Genomic DNA, 9,167 nt, shown 5'->3' on the forward strand with positions numbered 1-9,167 from the left:
TAAAGGGAAAAATAGGACACTACATACGATTTTACTGAATTAAAATTTAAATGATCACAATAAAAAGGGCAAACAGGGGCATCTGGGAGGCTCAGTCAGTTAAGCTGCCAACTCTTGACTTCAGCTCAGGTCGCGATCTCAGGGTCCTGGGATCGAACCCCATATTTGGAAGCACGGAGTCTGCTTGGGATTCTCTCTCTCCCTCTGCCCCTCCCCCGGTCTCTCTCTCTCTCTCTTTGTCTCAAATAAATAAATCTTTAAAAAATGCAAACAGTTGCCCAGTTATGTTTTCTTTTCTTTTTAAAAGATGGGTCCAAAATATGAAATATCAAATTCTATTGTATAGAATTCGTATTTCCATTCTAACCTAGTGTTTATGTTTCTTTAATGCTAAAAGAAAGGAACACAACTAAGAGCCTACCAGAACTGCCTTTCCCTGGCCAGGATTTTAAAAGGGCAGTCAACACCTTTGGGCTTCAGTTCTTCTTTTCTCATTTTTTTCTCAATCAATAATAGCCCTGCTTTTGTTTGTGTAATGCTTTCATCTCCAGGGATCTTATCACTTCCTCCAGGAAACTCTCTAGCTCTACCCCATATAAATGTCATCAAATTTTTCCTATTAGAAACCTTTGTAACTTATAAAATTTATTGATCATATCATATTGCAGTATTTTAAACCTTTTTTTTAAAAAAAAAGATTTTAGTTTTAAGTAATCTCTACACCCAATATGGGGCTCGAACTCACAACCCTGAGATCAAGAGTTGCTCTACCAACTGAGCCAGCCAGGCTCTCCATGTATTATATTATTTTAATATGTCTATTTTCCCAAGTAATGTGTGAACCCTTGGGAGGAAATGCTTATGTCTTATTTGCTTAATTGTTTCTCCCAACCTGTAGTTTCCCAAGTGTTCAATAAATTGAATTGAAAACCGCAATAGAGAATTAACTTACGTGAAATGTTGTTTGGGACCTTCTGGCCATTGCACGTAGCAAAGAGTCCGGCCTGGCATGACTTTAATTTTGGAGTAAAGACACTGAGGGAAGGCAAGTAGGAATGCTAGAATCCAAATACTTCCAATGACGATCTTGGTTGCAGTGGCAGACAGTCTGGGTTTCAAGGGATCAATGATGGCCATATACCTATATAAAAACAAACAAAACCATTTTGTTGTATCTCTCGCTACAGAGTTACAAATGGAGCTTCAAAGGAGCTATCTCTTCGGTAAGCAAGTTAATGAGGATTTTGCTTACGTAGAGTTAGCATAGAATGATAATCACGTCCTAGTCCTAGGAATCAGGCAGGTTAAGTTTCAAATCCTATTCTGTCACTTATTTAACCTTTTTGAACCTCAGCTTCATTATTTTAAAAATAGAAATAAGAACACCCACCTCGTAGGGGGTGAAGTCAAGATTAATAGAAATAATGTAAGTGAAAGGTATTGATTATTTGATGCTGTGCCTAGCACATTATCAGAATTCATAAAGGTCTGCTGAATGGGATTGGAAAAGTGTGTAGTAAGTGCTTAAAAATATGAGTTCTGTACCTCAAGACCTCCATTTTTCTTCTGTATGTTTACCTGTTTGCAAGAAAATTCTAGAGAACTAATATGGATATGATGGACAAAGATGAGGAACCCCTATAAAGATATCATCAACAACTTTATTTAAAAACATCAAGATACAAGTTCAGGATTCAGATAATAATAAATAAGTCCAGTTTGACTGAGGCTGTGCCTTGCTGTTACCTCTAAAATTGAATTCATGGTTTATCATGAAAATCTTCACAGTATCTATGTAACTCTGTATAACATAATAGTTATAGGAAAAATATATTTGAGACTCTTAAAAAGACACTTACATATGGTTTTTGTAGTGCAACTTTCTAGGAAATTGGAAACTCTCTGAATATGGTAACAAAAGTTATTTCACTTGGTAAAATAGTAACTATGTCTGGGAGAATCAATTAAAGTTTTAAATTGGATAATATGTCTAACTGCCAAATTCTGGCTAATAGAGCAGAAAGTTAATTACAAATTATACATAAAATCAATTATATTTCTGCACTTTTATCAATAAAACATTATTTAAATTATTTTACTGTTGACCATTTTGTGTTTTTCAAATATATTTTGATTTATGCAAAATTTCCAAAGGCAACAATTTAATCAAAGAATGAGTGTTACTTAGACCCCAAACATTTTAATCTTAAGAATAAATGTTTCAAGATAAGGATAATTTATTAATTTGCTTATTGCTCTTTGTTTTATAACTATTAGGCAGAATTGGACCTTATTATAATAGATATATTGGAACTTATCTATATACTACTAATAATATTAACTTTAGTTGAAATTTACTTAAAGGAAATATCCTTAGTTTATTATGTATGACAGCTAATAGGTATAAGTGAATGTTAGGTATGAAAAAAAATCATAAAAACAGTACCATAGTTTCAGAAAATTAAGTAAACCACACAAGAAAGTAAGATGCATATGTTTAAAACTGAAAATGTACCTCTTGTGCTTATGTTGGTGAATAATAGCAACATTTACTGATTGCCAACCATGAGCAAGAAATTTATTATATACACTATATATATTTAATATCTAGAACAATCTAGTCAACCAAATAATATTATTATCTCTATTTTACAGAAAACTGAAGCTTAAAGACATTAAGCAAATTGTTCAAAATGACCCAGATGGGAAGGGCTTAGAATTCTAAACCAGTTCTGCCAGTCTTCAAAGTCCATATGTTTATAGACTGTGGCTTTGAATATGACTGCTTATGTAAGGAATTGTGGAAGAGAAAGAAAAATATATAAAGTAGATGCCATCCAAAGAATCACATTTTGCCTTGGAATCCAAAAGCGTTCATGTGCAATGTTAACGACAAAAGTCAAGCATAGAAAGGTAATATTTGTAGTTGGGCATTTCTGTTTCCACTGCTGCTAATTATGATTCACCACAGCATTTCTCTCATTATATTGACTTGTTACTTAATGGATGTTTCTAGAGCCAAGCACTGCACTTACCAATAAATTTTGTTGTACTGAACTGAATATTTCCCAACTCTCTCATAATCTTTGGCTTTTTTGCTTGCCCTGAAAGTATATGAATGCAGTTTGGATGTTTAGACAGTTGATTTTTTTAGACTAAAAAGAGAATTTGAGTGACATGAGCAGGGTTAGAGTTTTCTACAGTTACTACAACACAAATAATTCAAAAAAAGGTGCAAGTTGCTTATTGATTGTTTTGGTGACTTACTCTATATTACAGAAATTATTTCCTGACAGGGAGAATATTGTCTTATATGAATTATATGAAAACAATCAATTTATATTCTCATTAACTAACACTTTAGTGAAAATAGAAATTTAGGAACTTCAAGTTGACATTTTTATCATTTCTGGTTTGATCCATTATTCATTCAACCAAACATTCATTGAATGCCTACTGTGGTATTCTAAACACTACAGTGATACAACACTGAGGAGAAATGATCTTCACAGAGCTCACAGTCCAGTGAAGTAGATAACCAAATAATGTAAAATAAACGTAAAATTACAAATATGACAAGTGTTACAAAGGCAAGCAACATATAGCCATGTGAATGCTTTTACTGGGAAAAGCATATTTAGATTGTGACTCAGTCTTCCCTAAGAAAAGTCATTCTGGCTTGAAGTTTGGAAAGGTGACTAGGCAAGGTGGCGGAAGAATAAGGATTGCCGGAAGATTTGTGGAAGAGCAAAGGACATGTGAAAAACTTGTGTTAATGGGTTTTTATTGGTTGAATTGTGTGTCTCTAAAAAAGATATGTTTAAGTCCTAAACCTCTGTACCACAGAATGTGACCCTAGTTGGAAATCGAGTTTTTATAAAGGCAACTGAGTCAAAATGAGGTCATTAGTGTGGGCCCTAATCCAATATGACTGATTTAAAGGAGAAATTTGGGAAGAGAGAGAAACATATGGAGAATGCCATATGAAGATGGAGGACTGAATGATGCATCTAAAGAAATCAGAAGGGGAGACAAACCATGAGAGACTCTTGACTCTGGGACACAAACTGAGGGTTGTAGAAGGGGATGTGGGTGGGGGGATAGGGTAATTGGGTGATGGGCATTAAGAAGGGCATGTGATGTGATGAGCACTGGGTATTATACGCAACTAATGAATCATTGAACACTACATCAAAAACTAATGATGCAATGTATGGTGATTAACATAACATAATAAAAACAAACAAACAAACAATAAACCCCAAAAAACTAATGATGTTGGCTAATTGAATTTAAATTAAAAAAATAAATAAAAGCCAAGGAATGCCAAAGACTGCCAGCAAACCACAAAAAGCTAGGAGGAGGCAAGGATTTCCTTACAGGTTTCTGAGGGAGCTTGGCCCTTGGCAACCCCTTGATTTCAGACTTCAAGCTTCCAGAACTGTTAAGACTGTAAAATTCTGTTGTTTTAAGTCACTCCATTTGTGTTACTTTGTTACAACAGCCCCAGGAAACCAAAGCAATGGATAAGGAGGGGGAAGCATTGGGCACTTGAGTAATTAAAGACTACTGTAACAGAAACATAGAAAGTGAGTGGGGGAAGTGGTTTGAGATGGAGTTGTACAGCAGGGTGTAGGTCTTTTGTCCTATGGCAAGTAGTTGAGGTGATCAGTCAGAGGAGAATAATCAGATTTTAGTATGGAGAATGGACTGAAGGAAGGAAAAGAATGGAAGCAGGGGAGTAAGTAACTTGGCTATGTTTTGGTTTCGACGAGAGGATTGCTGCTTCGAGTAGGGTGTTACCTGGGAGATTGAATTATGTTAATGGTTTGAGGAAAATAAAGGAATGTTGAAACATTGTAGAAAGGGAGAGCCAATTGGCCAAAGAAGTAGGTACAATTGCCAGGCACTGCTGACAAGACCAATTTGAAATTGGTAATTAAGAATTCTTTGTGGCATCAATATTTCCTATTCTGTGACTCTCTCCAGCAATAATAATTTGCTCAAAAGTAGGCATAAAAAATAAAAGGATCCTTGGGCTCATCCACATGAATATCCTCTGGACCCTGAGAAGAAATGATCCAATCTGAGTTATATTATCACCTAAATGATTGTCAGTACTTTTATTTCTCCTTTCAAGAAATTTGTATCTTTGATGTGATCACATTAGCTGTTCCTAGGTTTTTGTCTGAGCTTCTCACTACCATTCTTCCCTCACTAAACAGATTCTCAGATATGTTAGTCTCCTTGGTCTGATTATTTCGTATGTAATAGCTAAGATTGGATTCTTCACTCTTCCAATTAGCATATCACTTAAACAAGTTTAAAATCACTTTTTATTAGCGGCTCTCTTGGCGCAGTGGGCAGTGCGTCGGTCTCATAAAATCACTTTTTATTATCTTTTGAATCTGAAATTTTCAGAAGCATCCATTGAAATCTCATATTTTTAATGCCATATTTTATCAATTTTCCTTCTCATTCTAATGAATTCCTTTACCACTTGCTTTTTTTCTGATATAATTGAAGGGTCTTTTCTGGTCCTTTGATGTCTAAAATAGAATATTTTGACATAACTTTTTCAATAAGTAAGCCTTTTCCATTTTGCAATTCTTCTTGATATCTGTCTGGTATAATTCTTCTTTTTGTTAACATTTTTATTAAGCTCTGTTTCTGGATCTTTTTGTGCTTCTGCAAATTTTAAAATTTTGGTATGAAGACAGAGTGCACTCTTCAGATGGGTACTTGATTATATTAACAATGCAAAGAATATTTGCGAAATGACATGGGTTTGGCTGTTTTCCAATTTGCTTCTGGCCACAGTAGACAATGTCTTAGTCCGTAAAGCCCATATATAAAATGCTATCTAGCTACTCTCTGTGCAAAGTAAAAATTAGTTGCAATAGGTGTTCATGACACATAAAATTTCAACTTCTGACCTTTGGTGCTAAGGCGTTTTCTGCTTTGAAAAGTCACTAGAGAGAAATATAATCTTTTCTGAAATTGCATTTTGTAGACAATTTTATTTTGTGCTTTTTCATAAGTGTTTTAAAGAAGCAAGAGTGAGCCAATTAATCTGTTATATTGTCTTAGTGAATTTTGAAAGGAACAAGTATTTATTAAAATGAACACATATACATATATTCAAATACATGTACACATATAATAGGAACTTTAAAATATTATCAAGCGAGAAACAAATCACTACTTAATCAAGTTTTTTTTATTTTTTTTAAAGATTTTATTTATTTATTTGTCAGAGAGAGAGAGCACAAGCAGGGAGAGCGGCAGGCAGAGGGAGAAGCAGGCTCCTGGCTGAGCAAGGAGCCCAACGCGTAACTCAATCCCAGGACCCCGGGATCATGACCTGAGCCAAAGGCAGACACTTAACGGACTGAGCCACTCAGGCATCCCAAGTTATTTGATTTTTATAAATAAAATTTATAAACAGGCATTTGAGGGAGATTATATTTAAAAAATAAAGTTTCTGAATAGTGAAAGTACTTGACCCTCACTATATATACTTTCAATTTAAATTTAGCAATTAGGTCTATCTATTCATTTATTAACCGAATATCAGCTATTTGTTTTCAACTATTTCTTGAATACTTTTTTTCAAGATTGTATTACAATCTTTGGCCATATTGGTAAATGAAATAGATATAGTTCCTACTCTTCTGGAGTTCAGAGTCTAACGCAGAAGATATACATTATTCAGATAGTCACAAAATACGTTAAGAAATTACTACCTAAATGTTGCTTAGGAAATATTGCCTCTGGGATATTTAGTTAAACTTTCCTTGGAGCTTTATTGTAATGACCTGCGCAAGTTCAGCACCCTCCCCCATGACTTCTAAGTGAAATCCAATCTGTCCTATTTGGTACCCTCTGGTTCTGTTCTTGAATCTATATGAAATACATTCATCTCACCCATTGTGAACCTGGCTGTGAAATTGTACTGATGATTTCCACAACAAATCCAATTATATAAAGCATTTCAGATTTTAAAATTTTGTTGGATTTAAGAGTTTAGGGGAGGGGAGAATATACTGGCACTCTTTGTCCTGATTCTAAACTCGACTTCTCCTCTCTTTGTTATACTCACTTTATTTCTGTAACTTAAAAAAAACTCTCCATGTAACATGGGTGACCCTACCATGTACAATGCCTTGAGCAGTTTAGCCCAGTTGCCTGTACTGTCAATAGGCTAATCTGTCTAGCATAATCCTTTGGGAAGTCTGCAAAATAAAATTGTCTCCCTTGTGTACACCATGATGTTATGAAGACATGTCCTAGTAATTATAAAGCATAAAACAAGCAGTTTGACCTAGTCTGAGGTATAGGTTGAAATGATGGTAGAGATATTAATAGGCATGGCTTCCCTGAGGAAGCAACATCAGTTTAGAATGATAAACAGGAGTTAATTAGAATGAAGGTGCATTTGGAAGAGAAAGTAATAGCAAGTCCTGAGGTTAGAGAAAGCATAAGGTATTTGAGGAACTAAAAAAGCCAGCTTCTCTACAGCACAGAGGAGGGAAAAGTAAAGGTGTCAAATGAGGCTGGAGATGTAGGTATTAATCATGACTTCACTGATATTATATATCCAATATATATTTAGATTTTCTTTCTTGACAATAAAAGCAATAATTGCTAACACCTGTACCAGATGCTATTCTAAGAGCTTTATATATAAATCATTTAATCTTTAAATTCTATTTGTAGTAATTACAAAATGAGTTAGAACAAAATGCTACCTCATTAGTGAGTATGACGTAAAACAATTTCTCCTCAAAATTTCGGACACGAATTTAGAAGTGGTTTATTAAATTGACAATATAAAACTTACTGCTAATGATGATCTTATGTTATTTATACTACCTCTGATGATAAATAATTCAAAAATCAGAACATAATAGGTTATTTCATCCATGAGATACTATAAAACTCTAAATCACTTTTTTTGAAGTCCAATTTACTAACACTTTGTGTCATTTCTATATCGTTTCAGAAAAATAATGAAGGGTCTTTTCTGAATTTATGAGACCGACGCACTTCTATATATATCACTTCGAAAGTACTGCTTTCACAAAGTCACCTTTATGTTATCGATCATGTACTAAAAAGTTAATTAGTTTCTTTGCTAAGAAACTAATTCCTCTTGAAAATACTTTTGAACTCTTGGCAGATTATTTTCCTGGAAGCAATGCCTTCATTAAAATATATCTGAAGTTAAATTGACCTATAATATTTTTAGTATTCAGTATTTTATAGAGATAACACAAAACACTATACGTAATTGTGTATAGTATAATTATACATGCTATTCCATTTATACTATAAGGTAATATGCTTCCTAAAATGCATACAAAACCTCTTTTCAGAACAATAAGAAAAGATATTCAATCCAGTTTAATTTCATTTTATAAGGAAAAGAGTTTTTAGATGAAGGGACAATTCAAAAGGTTGCCCCAAAGTGGAGGAATTAGAGTAAGAGCTAAAGAAACTCCCAGGTGGGAGCAATAGACATGTCAAATTATAATTCACGGGTAAAGGAAGTGAAATTTCTTAAGAAGAGAAGAAGACTCAGGACACTTGCTAGCTTTAGTCAAATGTATAAAGAGCTGTAGTGTAGATAGTAGAGCAGTTTTAGATCACTATAGGAGGTAGAGCTCAGACTACAGTTTCTGGAGGAAGATGAATCACAACTCCCTAGGGGACAATAGATTGTCTCCAGTGGTAATAAGTCTCTTTTTCTTCTCTCTCTCTCTCTGTTGTTGAGGCACTCAGGAATCAGGAATAAAATGAGTCACCATTTATTGAGTGAATTAAAGGATTATAAACGTAAGGTGAATTGTTGAAATAGATAAAAGTAGTCTCCCACACAACTTTGAGATTCTAATTTTCATCAGAGGGAGGTTGTCTGAAAACTAATTATAGTTCCAGGCCCTCATCATCAGAATTATAACAGGAAGCAGATTATTGGGACAACTGAGTGAAGTAACTTATTACTTTGTGTAATTTGCAGAGTACTACAAGAATGACTCATATATCCAATAGTATTGAGCCCAAATTCACTTCCCCTCTATTAGCTTCCCCTTATAATTATTTGACTTCTCTTTTTATATGACTTTTATATGCATTGATTAAGTAAAAGCTACATATTATAATTG

General features: G+C 34.1%; 1 protein-coding gene across 1 annotated transcript in view; it reads right to left on the minus strand.

The window, feature by feature from the left end:
• Nucleotides 1-9,167, minus strand: part of TACR3 (tachykinin receptor 3) — a 78,668-nt gene that overhangs the window by 38,709 nt on the left and 30,792 nt on the right. Inside the window, exon 2 of the mRNA XM_035030138.1 lies at nt 953-1,141. Coding sequence (XP_034886029.1) covers nt 953-1,141 — 189 coding nt within the window. The remainder of the gene's footprint in view (nt 1-952; nt 1,142-9,167) is intronic.

This window comes from Mirounga leonina, unplaced genomic scaffold, assembly GCF_011800145.1.
Source record: "Mirounga leonina isolate KUSES-001 unplaced genomic scaffold, KU_Mleo_1.0 Mir_357, whole genome shotgun sequence".
Classification (NCBI taxonomy): Eukaryota; Metazoa; Chordata; class Mammalia; order Carnivora; family Phocidae; genus Mirounga; species Mirounga leonina.